Source organism: Berghia stephanieae, chromosome 2 (assembly GCF_034508935.2).
Source record: "Berghia stephanieae isolate SIO BIC M18660-M18661 chromosome 2, UCSD_Bste_1.3, whole genome shotgun sequence".
NCBI lineage: Eukaryota > Metazoa > Mollusca > Gastropoda > Nudibranchia > Aeolidiidae > Berghia > Berghia stephanieae.
Window position 1 is genome coordinate 77,473,776 of NC_088361.1, and position 19,641 is coordinate 77,493,416.

Sequence of the window (19,641 nt, forward strand, 5' to 3'; positions counted from 1 at the left end):
TGAGAACGTTTTAAACATTCAATAAATGAAAAAGCGAGAGTCTCCTTCCAAAGGCACTCCAGGAACAAAACAACCATGGATGTCCAAAGAAGTGCTTGAATTGATGAAAGAAAAAAAAAGAAACAGAAAGACACATTGAAATACAAAGAGATTAATAAAACCATACAAAAATGCATCTCAGTCAAAGAAGACCGGATTGACATGAACTGTTTACAAATTGAAAAACTGTGTAAAGAACACAACGAAGGCCCGGCGTATAACAAGATAAAAGAATTCAACCGAAGAACTACACCTAGAAGCAGCTGCATTAAAGATAAAGATGGAAAAAATTCCATTGAAAGTGATAAGATCATGGCCAGATGGATTGATTTTGTGGAAAATCTATTCGATTATGATAGAGGAAATATTCCAGTACAATAATTTCTGCAGGACCCTGTTATTCTGAAAGAGGAAGTAGAAAAATCACTCTCTAGCATCGACGCCGGCAAAGCCCCTGGTATTTGAGGACATATCTTTAGAAATGCTTAAAGCTCTGGGAGATTTTGGGACATCAACACTGACAGATTTATACTATAAAATATACACAACAACATACATACCAGAAGACCTCAGAACTTCTATTTTTGTGCTGCTCCCAAAAAAACCCCCACAAAAGCAATGGACAGTTCTGATTTATGGACATTTAGTCTTTTGAACCACGCCCTCAAACTACTGTTAACTATCATCTTAAGAAGAATGAATACCTCGATTGATCCTGAACTAAGTGAAGAACAAACAAGTTTCAGGAAAAAGTTGGGCACAAGAGAGGCAATATTCAATCTAAAAATCATTGCAGAGAAATTTATGGAAACACAAAAAGACTTATTTATATGCTTTAATGACTATTCAAAAGCTTTCGACACTGTCAACCATTAAAACTTGATAGATACACTGACCAATATTGGAATTTACAATAATAATTCAGCACTTAAATCCAATTTGTACTGGAACCAAAGAACTAAAAAAACAGAAGCAGGAATCTCAGACTCTGTAAAAATCAAAAGAGGCGTTAGACAGGAATGCGTGATGTCACCAGCTCTATTTAATATTTACATGGAGTTCATATTCAAGGAAGTAGAGGGACAACCTGGCATAAATGTAGGTGGGAGAACCATTAACAACCTAAGATAGGCAGACGACACGCCGCTGCTTGCAGAAAACGCAGTGCCGCTACAAACATTACTCACAAAACTGAAAGAAGATAGTAAAAAAAGGATTGAAAATGAATGTTAAGAAAACAAAAGCAATGATCATGTCCAAAAATGCAGAAACACCAAAATTACAATTACTTGATGGAAATGCAATAGAAGAAGTCGAAAGCTTTGTATAACTTGGGCAGTTAATAACAAAAGATGGAAAATCGAAACAAGAAATAATAAGGAGAAAGGGTTTGACAAAAATGCATTCACAAAAATCCAAAAGATTCTAACAAACACATAACCTGGAAAATTAGAATTCGACTTCTAAAGTGCTACGCCTGGTCTATATTTTTCATGGATGCGAGACATGGACATTGAACACTGGGATAGGAAAAATCATAGATGCTTTTGAAATGTGGTGCTACCGACGGATGGGATGGTGTCATGGAAAAAGAAAGAGACCAAACAGAATGGTATTGGATGGACTAACTATAAGATAGAAGAAATGTCTGATCACTGTAACGCACAGAAAGTTGGCCACATGCGAGATACCAGATCAGATAGATAGAGAGGGATAGATATAAATTAGGAAGAAAGTGAAAAATAGGAGAGAGAGAGAGAGAGAGAGAGAGAGAGAGAGAGAGAGAGGAGAGAGAGAGAGAGAGAGAGAGAGAGAGAGAGAGAGAGAGAGAGAGAGAGCAGTCAATCGACTCGGAGATAAATTTCCTTTACTTAATTTTAATTGCAGGTTATTCCGACACAGGAGAATATTGGCGATCGGCCTACGAGATGGATGATTTTGAAGATGAGGTAAAGTCCTTGATATTTATCGTCCATGGGTAAAATCAGATAATTCAATCTATAAAGATTTACCTGGACTCTTCACTTCATGGATTGGTATAATATGGGAAACACTTTTAATAATTATTGTTGATATCAATAATCATATCTTATTTATTAACTAAGCCTCAAAAATGTATTATGTCGGAATGTAGAAGACTCAGAAAATTGGATGCTATTTACGAAAACTATTATGGAACTTGAGTGAGAATATTGTTGTTTATAAAAAAGAGAATGAGTGCCATACATGGGATCCAGAGAGCTAAATTATTGTGATTATAGTGATTTTGGCCTTAATTTCAATTTTTAATATATATTTTATACCGACATAATACCGTTTTGACACGATATATCACATATTGTACATTTATTTGATCAGGTAAAAAGGTTATTTGATCAGCTCCGTCCCTTGTATGAACATCTTCATGCCTATGTGAGAAGAGAACTGAAAGCGATTTATAGAGCTGATAAATTTCCCTCCTCCGGACACATTCCGGCGCATTTATTAGGTGAGGATTGAATTTAATTATATATCATTTTCTTCTCCGTCGATTTCTTCTCTCTTCTCCACCTCAAACAACACCAACATCTCCTGCTCCCCCCCCCCTCCTCTTCCTCCTGCACCTCATTATCATCATCATCATCATCATCATCATCATCATGATCATCATGTTTCTGTTTCTCTTCCCCTTTTTTTTCTCCATCTCCTCCTTCATCTTATCACCCTCCTCCTCCTCTCCCTTTTCTTCTTCTTCTTCTTCTTCTTCTTCTTCTTCTTCTTCTTCTTCTTCTTCTTCTTCTTCTTCTTCTTCTTCTTCTTCTTCTCTCCAAATTACTACTACTACTACTACTACTACTACTACTACTACTACTACTACTACTACTCCTACTACTACTACTACTACTACTACTACTACTACTACTACTACTACTACTACTACTACTACTACTACTACTCCTCCTCCTCCTCCTCCTCCTCCTCCTCCTACTACTACTACTACTACTACTACTACTACTACTACTACTACTACCCTAGAAAGAGGAGAGCTAACGCTACTAGAAGGGACACTCCTTCTTTGAGCCAATGGTCACCAGCCCTCGCACGTTGACTCGCTAAGTGCGTGTGCCTCGCTAAGTGTTTGCCCTAGATACGGCTTGTCGCCTGCCTTTCTGTTTATGGATGTGTATGTTTATGTGTATGTTTCTATGTTTACATTCATTGGTAGATCTAGATATATCTTATAAGAGAGAGAGAGAGAGAGAGAGAGAGAGAGAGAGAGAGAGAGGAGAGAGAAGAGAGAGAGAAGAGAGAGAGGATGAGAGATTGTGTGTGTGTGTGTGTGTGAGTGAGTGAGAGATGAGAGAGAGAATAAGAGGAGGAAGTAGAGAGAAAGAGAATGAGAAACAAATAAGTAGAGTGAAAATTCTGTTCAATGTTATCGTTATCATAATATAATATATAGTTATAATAAGTGTAATAAATGACAAATTGCATATTTATGGAATATAAGATTATTATTATTATTATTATTATTATTATTATTATTATTATTATTATTATATTATTATTATTTTATTATATTATAATATTATATTATTTTGGTTAAGTATTCTGGGATTTTAAATTATTTGGGTTGGGTGGTTCGGTAGTATAGTATAGACGAGATGGAGAGAGGAGGGGAGGAGTAATAAGAGAGAGAGGGGGAGAGAGAGAGAGAGAGAGAGTGAGAGAGAAATCAGGGGGGGTGGGGTCACAAACTTAACTAAATGTATAATTCTCAATGTAGGTGTGTGTGTGGTTGTGTTGTGGGTGATAGAGATAGAGAGAAGAGAGAGAGAGAGAGAGAGAGAGAGAGAGAGAGAGAGAGAGAGATAAGTAGGAGTGAAATATTGTTCATGTTACGTATTAATAACGTCATAACAAGTGTACTAAATGCAAATTGCCATATTTATGTACAAGTAAAATGTTTTTTATGTATTATTATATTATTATTATTAATTATATATTATTATTATGATTAGTATATAATTATTATGTGATTATTTTATTTATTTATTATATGGTTAGGCGGTGGGGGTACTAATAGACAGATAGGTAAAGTAGATATTATATATATATATATTATATATTATATTATATATTATATTATTATATATATTATATATATATTAGCGAGAATGGGGGGGGAGGGGTGCTAGAGTAGGTAGGTAGAATAGATTAGATATATAATAATATAGATGAAGTAGAGATAGAGAGAGCGAGGGGGGGGGGGGAGGGGGCTAGGGGGGAGGGAAGATAGATAGAGGATAGATAGAGAGAGAGAGAGAGAGAGAGAAAAAGAGGGGGGGGGGGGGCACAAAATAGAAGAAGGATAGGGGCAGAAGCACCAAATAGATCTTAGAACTGTATAGATTAGAAATGCAAAGTGTCAAATGGTTGTCTATAAAAATGTACAACTCACCCAGTCAATCTAAAATATCTCAGATCTTCTTAGTACTAGCCTGCTATAGATCTAGAAATCTCAAGTGTCACTAATGGTTGTCTATAACATGTAGGAACAGATCTCCACTCAATACTAAAATGAAAAACTAAATTTCAACAAAGAGTCACTGATGGGTGTCTACAACACATGGCCCAATAAAAATAAAAACAAAACAAAGGGTACACACACACACACACGTGCCCAGTTTAATTAGGCCTTCCCTCCCTCCCCCTCTAGTCTAGCCAGGCGAAACCGGCGGCCAGCCAAGGAGCGTGTTGCTAACGCGCGCTAACAAATCACTAGGCAAGTGTGGTGTGTGCCACGCGAACGGCGAGTTGTCCCTTCTAGTCGTAGCTCCTCTTTCTAGGCTACTACTACTACTACTACTACTACTACTACTACTACTACTACTACTACTACTACTACTACTACTACTACTACTACTACTACTACGACTACTACAACTACTACTAGTACTACTATTACTTCTACTACTGAAGCTGTTGTTTATTTAATTTCTATGGTCTGAATGGACATGCTTCATTTTACTAAAAAAACAGGACAAAATGAGAAACACAATGATGATTTTGACTCTTCCGAGTATTGAATGTACATTCTTAACTAATTCAGGAACTTTAAATGAGAAAAATGTAGTCAGCCAGAGAAAAAAATTCCCACAAAGACGGAAACTAATATTAAAATCTAATAGAAACATTATTAGTAATTATTTATTTCCACCCTTTGAGTAGTCTATTAGAAAAATACCTTTCCTAATATTTGAAAGACCCAGCTACCAAATCATTACTGTGTATAGACAATATCGAAGGAAGAAAAAACCTTGTCCATAGCTTGTAAAGTGAGTACTTCACCTTTGAGCCATCTGAAAACACTGAGCTTTCCTGACATCCACTGTACTAAACCGACAGCCACTAATATCTGACTGAAACCATCAAAGCCAATGGCAAAGTAGCCAAATTATGATATCATTCGAAAAAAGACGAGCATTTATATCCCTCAATATCCACTAAACGTGCTCAAAGCCCTAGCCAACAGCACCGCTTAACACGTAGGACAAGACATGAGGTCTGTAAGGCGATATTTTGTTGACATGGACAACAACAACGGAGAACCTTCTACAGCTTTCTTTTTCTAGACTTTCTCTATAATCCACAATTTAGGCAACATATGGGCTAAAGAGTGGAGTTCGCTGGCTAAAGACATCATACCATTCAAGAACAAAAGCTCAATGGATGTCACAGACGAAATGGTGAAACAAGTAAGAAGCACTTTAAATATTATTTTCTGAATCTACATTAGTAATATATAGACATGACAACAATTTCTATTTTGGGTAGAAATCTTTCAGTACATAGATCGGTCAAATTTTAGGGCAACTAACTTGTAAAAGAATATTTAGTATTCGAGACTTATAGTCCTTTTTCAATAACCGCTTACCTTGAAACCAACGTTCTTTAGATAGTATGTGAATAGTTTTGAATAAGATACAAATGGGAAATAAATTGGGGAGAAACAATTTTTTTTATACGATCGTAATATTTTCAAAGTAAAACGAATATTACCTTCATCAAAGTCATCAATTCTTATTCTACAATAAACTCATATATTATGGAAATTAGATTGAACACGGAATTTGTCACATCAGAGACTTCTATATAAAAATGCCAAAAAAGATTATATCTGACCAAACGCCTCAAATCAGTAATATGTTTGGTTACTCTGGATGTTGAAAATGGAATTGAGAGTCAAAATGATGAGACATTGGTAAAGACATTTGTCATTTTTACTGACTTGTAATTGAAGAGATTGATCGATGTTTTCTGAAAGAGCAAAAGATACACTTTCATAATATGACTGATCATTTTAATAATAATAATAATAATAATAATAATAATAATAATAATAATAATAATAATAATAATAATAATAATAATAATAATAATAATAATAGTAATAATAATAATAATAATAATAATAATAATAATAATAATGATAATAATAATAATAATAATAATAATAATAATAATAATAATAAAATAATAATAATAATAATAATAATAATAATAATAATAATAATAATAATAATAATAATAATAATAATAATAATAATAATATAATAATAATAATAATAATAATAATAATAATAATAATAATAATAATAATAATAATAATAATAATAATAATAATAATAATAATAATAATAATAATAATAATAATAATAATAATAATAATAATAATAATATAATAATAATAATGTACTTTATTCATCCAGAAAGGAAATGTTTGTATAGACGTACGTATAAAATGCCGACAATGATACATACATAAATATAATATACGTAAATAAATGTGTTAAAGTAAAACTTGGTAATAGGTATAGTATAATGGTATTGTAAGCTACAAGAACAATTACATAGTATAAATTTCAAGATTATATGATTTTAATGATATAGGTATCTAGTAAAGTGTATATGATGTCAATATTTAAGAAAAAAAAGTAAAAAGCTAAGAATTAGATGTAGTATAATAATATTGTAAATTGACGGAGAAAAATTACATAGTATAAATTAGATGGGACATATAGACTGAATAGGTAAACTGTAAAATTGTAGTAAGCGATTTTATAAATTGATGTTTAAAAATGGGGGTATGGAGGAATTTTAAAGACAATAATTCAAAGTTATAACAGACGTAGACCAAAATTTATAAATTATTTTCCTTATTAAACATTCTGAAACTGTAAGGCTGTTCGACTTAGTGATCTGATAATTTAAAGGATTTGTTGGATTGTCTAAACTTTTTCCAATTTTTCTTAAGCACTAATCTGCATATAAATCATTAAAAGACATGGATCCTGTGGTAAGTTTTTTAGCTCTTTTAATAATCCTGTCAAAGTTAGCTTTTGCTGAGCTAAGACAACCCCCCGCCCCCAGGCAGTAATACAAAAAATCAAAACACTTTCATTAAACAGATCTATAAAATAACGTATAAATTGTTTTGTCAAAGTTTAGTTGGGACAATTTCCGTAAAAAGTACATTCTTTGATTAATTTTACTCTTGATATAACTGGTATGTACGTCCCACCGTAATTTGTTGTCCATGGTGACTCCTAGATATTTCTTTTCTACTTCTTGCTCTACTTTTTCATTTTTAATAGTGATATGGTCTTCTTATCTTTTCTAAAGTCTATAATTAATTATTTGGTCTTACTTACATTCAATTCAAGGTGGTTATTGTCGCACCAGGAAACAAATTTATTTATTTTGTCCTTATAAGTTATTTCGTCATTATTAGTAATTAATCCTTGTAGAGTAGTATCGTCTGCAAATTTTAAAAGGGGTATGCCTAGATCTGCCCTTTTACAGTCGTTTTTATAAAGTATAAAAAGCATGGAAGAGATTACACAGTCCTGCGGAGCGCCAATATTTATAGTTATGTTATTGGAGACATCTCCTCTTACTTGTATATTGTATTCTATGTGTAAGGAGGTCTAGCACCCAGGAGATGATATAAGGATTAATTTTAAAAGTAGAAAGTTTATGAGCAAAGAGCTGGGGCTAAATCGTATTAAAGGCGGACGAAAAGTCAACAAAAAGAATTCTGCAGTAGCTTTTAGGCGTGTCTAAATGTTTATAGATATTAGTTGTAAAAACAAGGATAGCATCTTCTACAACTGCGCTTACTTTGGTAGGCAAATTGACAAGGGTCTAAAAGAGGTCTAACATGGTTATTGATTCGTAACAAAATACGTTTTTCAAAACATTTCATGACAATTGATGTGAGAGCGACAGGTCTCAGATCATTCATTGATTTTACTTTGTCTTTTTTGGGGCCAAGAATGATTTCTGAGTTTTTCCAAATACTAGGGATGGGAGAGTACGAAAAAGACATATTAAAAATATAAGTATAAATATAGCATAATTGTTTTGCACAGGTTTTCAAAATTTTACCTTTTATACCGTCCGGTCCAGCCGCCTTCCATTCTTTCAGTCTAGAAAACATATCTTTTGTCTCACACTCACTAAATTCATTCTCGCATTCATCATTCATACGCTCAATCAATAATTTTTTAGTCTTTACAATTTTGTACTCATTATTATTGGTAGAATCAAAACAGGCGTAAAATTTTGTTCAGTTCATTTAAATCGATATTGTCGGGTACTTTAGATTTGCTTTCATTGTAATTGATAATTGTTTTCATGCCTTTCAAAGCTGTTTTAATGTCGCCTAATAGGAAACTTCTCTCTACTTTTGTTTTGTAACATTACATTTGATAATTTCTTCTCTGATTTATCTTTGTTTAGTTTTTATTTCATCTTTGGTGCCATGTATAAATATATACTTTTTCTCATTTAAAAGGGATTTCATTTCTTTTGTTATCCATGGTTTGTTATTTGGATAACATTTAACTTCTTTTCTTTCACACACCTGTTGCTCACAAAACTTTATATACTCAGACACACAATCATTAAGTTCATTCACATCATCACAAGCGTCAATAAAAACATTCCAATCAGTACACTCGAAGCAGCCACGTAACTCCTCACACACACTGTCATTCATGACCTGAACACACTTCACCACAGGCTTAAAACGTTTGATGCCAAGGCGATAATATATAGGTAATAATAACAGCATATTGTGGTCCGATGAACCGAGTGGATCTCTTGGAAAACATTTATTGGACTTGTCTACAGTACCGAAAAATAGATCGAGGGTCTATTTGTCACGAGTAAAGCACTGAGCAAGTTGTGAAAGACCAGAAATTATTATATAATTGTAATGATTAAAATCGCCTTTCACAATAAAAACACACGCGATTTGCTTTTTTCATTTTCCACATGGTTGATCAGAGTCTCTATGGCAACATTTACATCGGCACTGGGGGGAATTTAAACTGTTGTGATGTTGACTTTAGAAAATTCTCTTGGTAAGTAATATGGCCGTGCACCCACAATCAAAAATTCAATGTTGTTGTTCGAAATTGACGAGATATTATTTATATTGTTGAGGTGACACCAATCATTGTTTATGTCCACGCCCACACCACCGCCCCTTTTTTTGTTTGCACAGTCTCTATCGCTCCGGTGTAGAGAATAGTTGTCAATTTCTACGACAGATGACGGTGTGTAAATATTTTTCTGACAACCCTTTCATCCCGACATATTACCAGATAAGACAATGGGTCACATATTGTGTCAGGACAATTATGGATTTGATTCAACTTACCTGTTTTCATTTCAGTTATGTTAAGTTTGTTTCTGATCAATATTGACTTGATTAAAATGTCATGCATTAATTTACACTACAACTTTTGCTAGAGATTTGACACCATGTAGAAGTTTATTATTAATTTTATCAATCTAGCAAGACAAAAGAAAAATAACCCTGGTATATTAGAGAAGAAAGACCACTTCCGACTGGTGTATCCTACCAAAGAATGAAAAAGCGTGAGGTTAATTTCAATAGCCGAATAATTATGACCCATCGTATCAAAAAACGGTAAGATGTCTTGATGGTTTAGATGTTGAAAATATAATTTATAGTATTAGATAAAAACTTGTATAACGTTTATATGTTTTAGTGATTGGGTCTTAACGTGACAAAAACCAAAATCCGACATTGCTGGTCATTTTAAAATTAAAATCGCTTTTTGACATCTCATCCATCCTGACATATTACAGATTCTAGACGATGAGTCAGTTATAATGCATAATTGTTATGGATATTTTTGTTAAGGGAATATGCAATCTAGAATTGATTCAACACTCTGTATCTACTCCTCTTCCCATATTCCACTTCTCGGTCTTTCTCTGAAACTCCAGAATTACACTGCCACAAAGATATTTCACACAACTGACGATTTCTTTAAATCTCTTGGTTTGATCGAAATGCCACCAAAGTTCTGGGAAAAGTCTATGCTTGAAAAACCAACAGATGGCCGAGAAGTTGTCTGTCATGCATCAGCTTGGGATTTTTATAACAAAGAAGATTTCAGGTGATGTAAGCTAATTCTGTTTGATTATTGATAATGGGATTGTTCTTTATCTTGTTTCTCTACTGGTTCTTGTTCTTCTTCCTTTCTTCTTCTTCTTCTTCTTCTTCTTCTTCTTCTTCTTCTTCTTCTTCTTCTTCTTCTTCTTCTTCTTCTTCTTCTTCTTCTTCTTCTTCTTCTTGTTCTTCTTCTTCTTATCTACCTATCCTGTTGCTTATCATCCTCATCCTCGCCCTCCTCACCCTGCTTCTCAACTTGAAATATTATCACCAGCCAGACAAAGCATATCAAAAATCAAGTTCATTGCTGATCCCGGTATTTCTCTCCTGCTTCGATTCCAAACAAGATAATGTAATTCCGTTCGGTAATAAAATTGCAATTGAATTGGCTGGATTATATCATATTCCTCTTTTATCAAATTAATCAACCAGAGTAAAACAGTGCACTGAGGTCACTCAAGACCATTTTCAAACTGCTCACCATGAGATGGGACAGAAAGCATACTATCTTCAATACAAAGATTTACCAGTAGAATTTCGAAGGGGAGCTAATCCTGGTCTGTTCTCTGAAAACTGCATCATGTTACTAACACTGTATTGACTCCTCTGACTCCAGCATTTATATAATATTACACTGTTACTGTTAACATTCATGGTTTTACATTTCATCTGTGAGATATGACAATGTGTTCCCAACCTAACCACTAGATTGCTAATTTCCATCCTCTTATAATATATAAATATCTTTAAAATATTCTCCAAAAACTGATGAGCTTCATTTTATCCCTGTGATATATTATAACAAGTCTCTATTACTAACTCTATACTGACTTCTGACTCAAGCAATTACATAATATTGCATTAATAACATTCATGATTTTACATTTTATCTGTGAGATATGATAATGTATTCCTACACAGAACTCTAGATTGCTACTTTCGCTCCTCTAATAATATATCAAAGATATTCACAATATCATACCAATGCTCATGAGTGGAGTGGAATTCCCTCCCCCCTCCCCCCCACCCCCAAAGAAAGAAGGTATATATATATATATATATATATATATATATATATATATATATATATATATATATATATATATAACGGACACTTACATTTTTTGATGTCTTAACATATTTTTCAGTGATGATCATATCTTCTCAGTTGATGCCATAAAACTGGCTACGGATCTATCGTTGTTTGTTGAATTTATTTAGAAAGAATATTGATTTGTCGTCGGTTATCTTTTATCTTTATTTTCTATTTAAATAAACTGAAAAATCAGTTAAAACCTTGCCTGGAGCCGATTGTGATCAAGAGTCAAACGTATACTCTTTCCATTTTAATGTAAATGCCCTATCTATCTTGTTTCAGTTTATTTCATCTTCTTCTTCAAGTACCAAGTCTGTGCCAGACATCGGTGATCATGGTACACCATTCATCTCTCTGATCAGATAACCTCAGAAAACTAATATTACTCTTCTCTTTCTTTGTCATCCAGCTGTTCAAACTATTCAAATATGTTTTTCTTGGTCTACCTTTACTCTTTTTACCTTCTATCTTTCCTGTGAGAGCAAGATGTTCAATACATTTATGTCGATTTAGGTGCCCTAAAAATTGCATTTGTCTTTTTCTTATTGTACGAAATAATAACCTTTTAGTTTCGCTTGCTCTAATACTTCTTCATTAGTTCTCTTCTCTGTCCATGATGAGCTTAAGAAATAATCAAGCTTTCAACATTTGTAGACAATGATTATCGTGAGAGTTACTTGCTGTCGAGTCTCGATCAGGAGGACGCAAAGTTGAGTCCTTGGTAAAAATGGCTCTTCACTCACATTCTCTCACAGCACTCAGTTGTAAAATGGCCTAAAAGTGTTGTCTTTGTGGAAAAAATAATTGGTATGTCAGGCGTCATGCATTGGTTGGGGCTTGTTGTATAAGGCATTGGGCACGTTTTGTGGGCTAGATAAAAATATCTCAATTATAATCAATTGCCATTTGAATAAAAATATCCTAGCCAAAATCGGATGTTAGTAAACGGCTGAAGATCGACAAATTTGTTTATTTGTTTATTTTTTATTGAAAGTATCAACCCACAGTACAAGTAATTATAATGTATACATATTGCTGGTAACATTCCACAGGATTAAGATGCGCACAACTATCACACATAAAGACTTAATCACAGCACACCATGAAATGGGCCACATTGAGTATATGATGCTGTACAAATACCAACCCGTCAATTTTCGAGTCGGGGCAAATCCTGGTTAGAAAATGTTATATTTTTCTCATCATCCCAATAGGATTCAATAGTCGTAACGTCACTTCCTTCCTAATGACGCATGGTAACTTAGTAACACTGGCTCTAAACTATCGGAACAATGGCGGACGCCCGTATGAAATATTTCTCCGGCGAGTATAAAGCGTATCCAGAGGGAAAAAACACATGCATTTGATCATGTTTTGACTTTTACACATTCTGATCACAAGACATATGAAAAGTTCTTGCCAGCATGAAAAATATAACGTAATGATTTTCTTTGTTTAGAACCAAAATGGCCGCCGTTGCCAGGCGGCGTGACATCAGACTATTGAATCGTATTTTATTTTATTACTGTACATTGTGACACGGCGCTTTTTTTTTGGCTAGAAAACATGTTATTTCAAATACTGAGAACAGCGACAACATAGACCTCAATGATGATGACGATGATGATGATGATGATGATGATGATGATGATGATGATGATGATGATGATGATGATAATAAGGATAATAATAATAATAACAATAATAATAATAATAATAATAATAATAATAATAATAATAATAATAATAATGATAATAATAATAATAATAATAATAATAATAATAATAATAATAATAATAATAATAATAATAACAATAATAATAATAATAATAACAATAATAATAATAATAATAATAATAATAATAATAATAATAATAATAATAATAATAATAATATGCTAAAACCAGTAATAATATTATAATGATATATCGCATTATCATTGGATTCAGAAATGATCTCTTTCCAGCAATTTTATTTTAGTAGTTTGGGATTGTTTTTGTTTTATGGAATTCTTGACGAGTTCGAGGTCAATTTAATTTGCCGCGATATGAAGTAAAATCTTTACTGTCAAACAAGTACAAAAAATACTTTTCCAGTAGTGAATGACGGAAATCAAGACAGATTATAGATAAATTGCTTTGTGTTGGTATTCGCGCTTAATCTTCCTTTGGTAAAAGTAGGGTCTTGGTTAAATAAGTTAAATTAGTGTGCTAAATATCGTATAATCAAGTCACTCACTGTTTTTAATAATTGTTTTGGTCTTTGTCGCAAATTATTACCAGGTCACAATTTTATTGTATTTTATGGGACAAGAGTCAGTTACAAAATCAAAAAGTTCATCAAAAACGGTAAGGAGTCACTCAAGGCTACGACATATAGCACACTAATCACCCGCATAGCTTGGCGTGTTAACCAAACAAAACCTCCTCGATTGTACGAAACTAAACGTTTAATAAATATTTCCAAAAGATAGAATCTGCGTCAAGATTTCGGTAATTTTCTACTGTACCTAAGTAGCCTCGGCCTATAATCATTAATAAGAATAATAAAATGGAATAGGGACTTTGATTTGATTTACATAGACAAATGCTGTGGACATTTCGCGTGTCCCCTTTGTCAGCACAAATGTCAGCAGAATGAGATACACAATGAATGAGAGATGAGAGGATGATGTTCGTTGCTGAGGTCTTTTGGTGTCTCATTTGCGTTGTATTGTTTACAAAGGAAAAAGCGAAACGTCCGCATGATCTTCCTTGTAAATTAAATTGAAGTTCTTATTCCATCTTATTATTGTCATTTACTTCTTTTAGCTTCAAACACCAACTATAATTGGCAAATCATTTTAACAAACCACACGCTATTTGTGATGGCCTGACAAACGGTGTCGGATGTCGCGCGGACCATTTTCGAGATTTGAAAAAAAATACACAAAAAAAAGCAAAAAAAAAAAAATAAACAAAAAAAAAAACAACAACAAAAAACAAACAAAAAAAAAAAAAAAAAAAAAAAAAAAAAAACATACTGTCGAAAATGACTGAACTACCTGTAACTTTGTCACTAATTAAGAACTATTGGGAAATTCTGCTGTGTTTTGCATAGAAATGGTTGCTCTTGAGATTTACACTAATTCAGGAATTCGAATTTAATCACGATGTGGCACATTTTGTCAGTACATAACACCTAACACATATTTTAAAAATTTCACCCATGCCAAGCGCAGTGCTAATGTTGAGAATTGCATTGCATTATCATTATTATTATTATTATTATTATTATTATTATTATTACTACTACTACTACTACTACTACTACTACTACTACTACTACTACTACTACTACTACTACTACTACTACTACTACTACTACTACTACTAAAAAGAAAGGCCCTTTAGAAAATTTACGACCAATCGTTTTATTATCTACGCTAAGAAAAGTTTTAAGCACAATCACGATCAACAGAATTAGAGAAAAGGTAGAGGAATATCTTTCACCTTCAAAAAGCGGGTTTAGAAAAGATCGAAGCACTGCATACATAGTATGGACTCATCGATGGCTGAAAGCCAGAACGGAGAAATATAAGGAAGAATTTACCATACTTGGAATCGATATGAGTTCAGCATTCGACACTATATGTAGAACCAAATTGTTATTAATCCCCGACTCATTCTTGGACAAAGATCACGTGAAGCTCATAAGATACCTATTATCAAATACTACATTACAATTTGAATCCGGCAGAGAATTAACAACAATATCAACCTCAATTGGATCCCCTCAAGGAGACAACTTAAGTCCAATTCTATTCACGATATACTTCGAATCGGCCATGAAAGATCTAAGACTAAAATTACCACCAATAAAGAAGATCACTCGTGAATTGATATACGCAGATGATACAGACCTAATCTTTGAATCAGAACATCAAGCGAAAATATACTTGCCAATAATATCAACTACCCTAGAAGCATGGAATCTGAAAGTGAATCAATCTAAAATAGAATATAGAAAAATCAACAGAAAATTAAATGAATGGAAAAGTATGCGTAAACTAGGCAATTTGATCAACGAAAATGAAGACATCAGAAAACGAAAGCAGCTGGCCACCAATGCATTCAACCAACTCTAAAAGTTATGGAATAGAAATAACATAATCAGTGAGGATAACCGAATACAAATTAATTAGGATATTGACATATAATTGTGGAACCTGGGGCCTCACAAAAAAGAACATAGATAGTCTCGATTCATACCACCGCAAACAATTACGTCGCGTAATCGGAATCTATTGGTTACAAATACTGATCTCTATGAAAAAAACAGGGTCCAACGCCAGAGTACAATAATATAAGAACAGCGATGGAGGCTATTTGGTCACATGTTACGTCGAGAAGAAAACATCCCAGCCCAAACTGCAATGATAGAATATTTCCTTTATGGCAACAAATGTGTAGGGAGACCACCAACATCAATAGTAACTACCCTGAACTAAGACCTCTCTACATATCATAAATTTCTGGATTCAGATGAGGCCGAATTAATCCCTGAAGAACTAAGAAATACTGTAATGCCCTTCGTACTAAAGTCACAACAAGATCTTGACAGCCCCAAAACTCTGGCCCAGGACCGTGACCAATGGAACAAATGGATGGAGAGAGCAGCTATACTTATCGACCATGACTGAATCACACAATTCTCAGCAAGTGTCATTCGGACTGCTAAGCTTACTACTATTACTACTACTACTACTACTACTACTACTACTACTACTACTACTACTACTACTACTACTACTACTACTACTACTACTACCTCTACTACTGCTACTACTACTACTACTAAACTACTACTACTACTACTACTACTACTACTACTACTACTTCTACTACTACTACTACTACTACTACACTACTACTACTACTACTCTACTACTACTACTACTACCTACTACTCTACTACTACTACTACTACTACTACTACTACTACTACTACTACTACTACTACTAATTTTATTTATTATTATTATTATTATTATTATTATTATTATTATTAATATTATTATTATTATTATTATTATTATTATTATTATTATTATTATTATTATTATTATTATTATTATTATTATTATTAGTATTATTATTCGATGATTATTTCTATTTACTTTTTCCTTTCCTTTATCTATTTTTATTCCTATTAAGATTTCAGTCGTATAATCGTATTTAAACCCTATTTACGAGTGCATAAGAATAGGAACATTTTCTGTAACAATAAAATAGGTTTATTATTTCCTTTAAATTATAAATAATGTCTTATATTTATTTATGGAACAGTGTGTCTCAATGGCTCTTCTGTACGGTGTCTCGTCAAACTATGATATGCGTGGATAATGGGCGGATGGGTGACAATGATCGTGGTAAACTTTTGTCCCGACTTGTGTCCTTGTGTAAGGCACTTTACGCACAAATTACCCCACTCGACTCATCTGTGGACGAGTAACTGTTTATAGGCAGTGAGGGATACTGTGAGAGTGTTTGTTCAAAAAGGACACTGGCAATGTATAAAATGGAACAATGGTTACATATGGCCTGAAAGATTTTAAAGCGCTTTGACCATATATTGTGGAAATGCTCTTTATAAATGTTCATATTTGTTTAAATTTTATTCATTCTTATAATTAGCATGTCTATTTTGTTACTACAGGTAGGTGACAAAGATTATGTGTTAGGACCATTATGATGACTTTGTGATGCGACCAGCCATTTGATAAAACACATTTATTGTAACCTATACACTTAGAACGGTATTGTGTGTGTGTGTGTGTGTGTTTGTGTGTGTGTGTGTGTGGGGGGGGGGGGTGAATAGAATGTCAAAAAAAATGGATACTAAATTTAAAGTAAATAGCACTTTCATGTGATTTAGTTTGTTTTGAGACCTAAACAAACGACATGTATTCCCTCCTATACGATGTAAAAGGGGACGAAGCGGAACGAGTGCTAAAGGCATTGCACTATGTTCGTTTCAGGCACTTTCGTCTTTTTCCTTGGGTAAGATTTAATAATCAATTTGCTCAATTTGGAAAACATGGGTGGTTCCTGTTGATATCAGACATCCTGTTTGATGGATTATCTACTTTTATTCATGGAATGGCTAGGCGACGGGATCTAATGGCGACGTTGCAAAAGGGTGTATTTCTTTTAATTGATAAGATAGATACAATTATGCCAAGTCTCATATTTAACAATCTGATAAATTGTAGCAGCAATGTCATCCTTGCATAATACCACTTTGGGGCGATTGGTCACATTTTCCCACTTTAGCCCAAAAAACTTTTACTTTAAATATTGGCCAATTGAGTGATAATTCCCAGCCTGTCAAAAAATAACAAAAAACAAAACAAAACAAAACAAGAAAAACAATCAAACAAAAAAACAAAAACAAAAAAAAACCCAACAAATATAAAAAAAGAAAGAAAACCGTAAAATCTGGTACTTTACAGAAATCTCAGGATTGAGAATTGTTGACAACTTGAGGATTATGTAAATCCGTCGATACCGGGAATTAATTATTTTCTGGCAAATACCAAAAAATGTTTTTGTCAAAATAAATCATTATAAATGGTTTTCATATCGCTGGATAATGATATGAACGTTTTCAAAGATGTTTCTGTTACATTGTTAGATCATGTCTATTAACTTGTACTCACTCACTCAATCCCATTTCTGAAAGCTGTGTTTGAGTTTGCATAGTATGCATATTTTTAATAGAATGATGTGTTAACTGATTATTAAATTTAATCTAATGTGAAATTGCTCAATAACCAATTAACTTTATGTTAATGCTTTCATTGTAATGAAAAAAAAAATCTCCACCAACCTAAATCACTATACCTTACAAACAATGATATATTATAAGCGCATAATTTTTGTTTGTTAATCAGACTTGTAAACCATCTCATTATGTTTTATCTTTTAGTGAATAAGATGTTAAAAATAAATTCAAAGTTAAACATGATCATAATTATGGAAAGAGAATTTCTCTCTCACGTCCAAAAACTCGATTTCTTCTTATAAAAACATATAAAGATATATAGTTTGTTACAAATTATACATACATGTACAGGAAAACCTATCGATTGACCTCTTATATTTTCAACGAATTGACAGGATTTCACGAAGCAGTTGGAGATGTGATGTCATTGTCTGTACAAACACCGGAACATATGCACACCCTAGGACTACTCAAAGAACTAAAAGATGATGATGGTGAGTGTGGTCAATGCATGGAACTATCATTTACAAATATTAAATTGAATGTGGGGGTACGATAGCTCAGTTGGTAGAGTATTCCCTGTATTCTCGGATGAAGTCGAGATTGTTCCTGACCCCCCCCCCCCCCCACCCCTCCACCCCATTGTCCAGCCAGCAGTGATTGGGTAGCCAAGTCTGTTAAACCTGTCAGAATATATTTTACGATGGACAAGCGTCGTAAGAAAGCAGGAGATTGTTACTGTTTGTTTAACGCTCTTGAAACCGATATAAACTCGGACTCCCAGGGTCTTATGACTCTGAAGGACTTTTAATGCAAAAACGAAATTGATCCAATGATTTCAAGGATTTATGGTCTTAATATATTCATATATGATGAATAGAAGACAATATCTTCTTCTTCTAATTAAAAAAAACACTGTCCAAATGTATATACGTAGAAATGAAGAAAGAATAAAAATTACTTCCCTGATCTCAATTTTGCTCAAAGTTTGAAACACGCAGGTAGTAGGTAGGTTCTTCGATAAATTGAAGGTATTTTGGGGAAAATGAACAAAAGTGGCATTATTTCCTTTATGAGATGGGAAGTTTAAATAGTGAAATCCCGACCTGGATATTACGGTATATTATGTTTATATTTTACTTCATTTCGTTTTGATCTGCTGGTATCTCACAAGGCTATTTTTGTCCTCTGCATAGAGTTCCCATATCAACCTTGTTTTCCTCTCTACCGATTAACTGGGAAGGGGGGGGGGGGGGGGGGGGGGGA

The 19,641-nt window shown here is 33.3% G+C and overlaps 1 protein-coding gene across 1 annotated transcript in view; it reads left to right on the plus strand.

The window, feature by feature from the left end:
• Nucleotides 1-19,641, plus strand: part of LOC144965565 (angiotensin-converting enzyme-like) — a 69,030-nt gene that overhangs the window by 33,911 nt on the left and 15,478 nt on the right. The window contains exons 5-10 of the mRNA XM_078901050.1: nucleotides 1,927-1,988; nucleotides 2,398-2,527; nucleotides 5,680-5,777; nucleotides 10,345-10,517; nucleotides 12,662-12,786; nucleotides 18,771-18,869. Of these exons, the coding sequence (XP_078757176.1) occupies nucleotides 1,927-1,988; nucleotides 2,398-2,527; nucleotides 5,680-5,777; nucleotides 10,345-10,517; nucleotides 12,662-12,786; nucleotides 18,771-18,869 (687 nt within the window). The remainder of the gene's footprint in view (nucleotides 1-1,926; nucleotides 1,989-2,397; nucleotides 2,528-5,679; nucleotides 5,778-10,344; nucleotides 10,518-12,661; nucleotides 12,787-18,770; nucleotides 18,870-19,641) is intronic.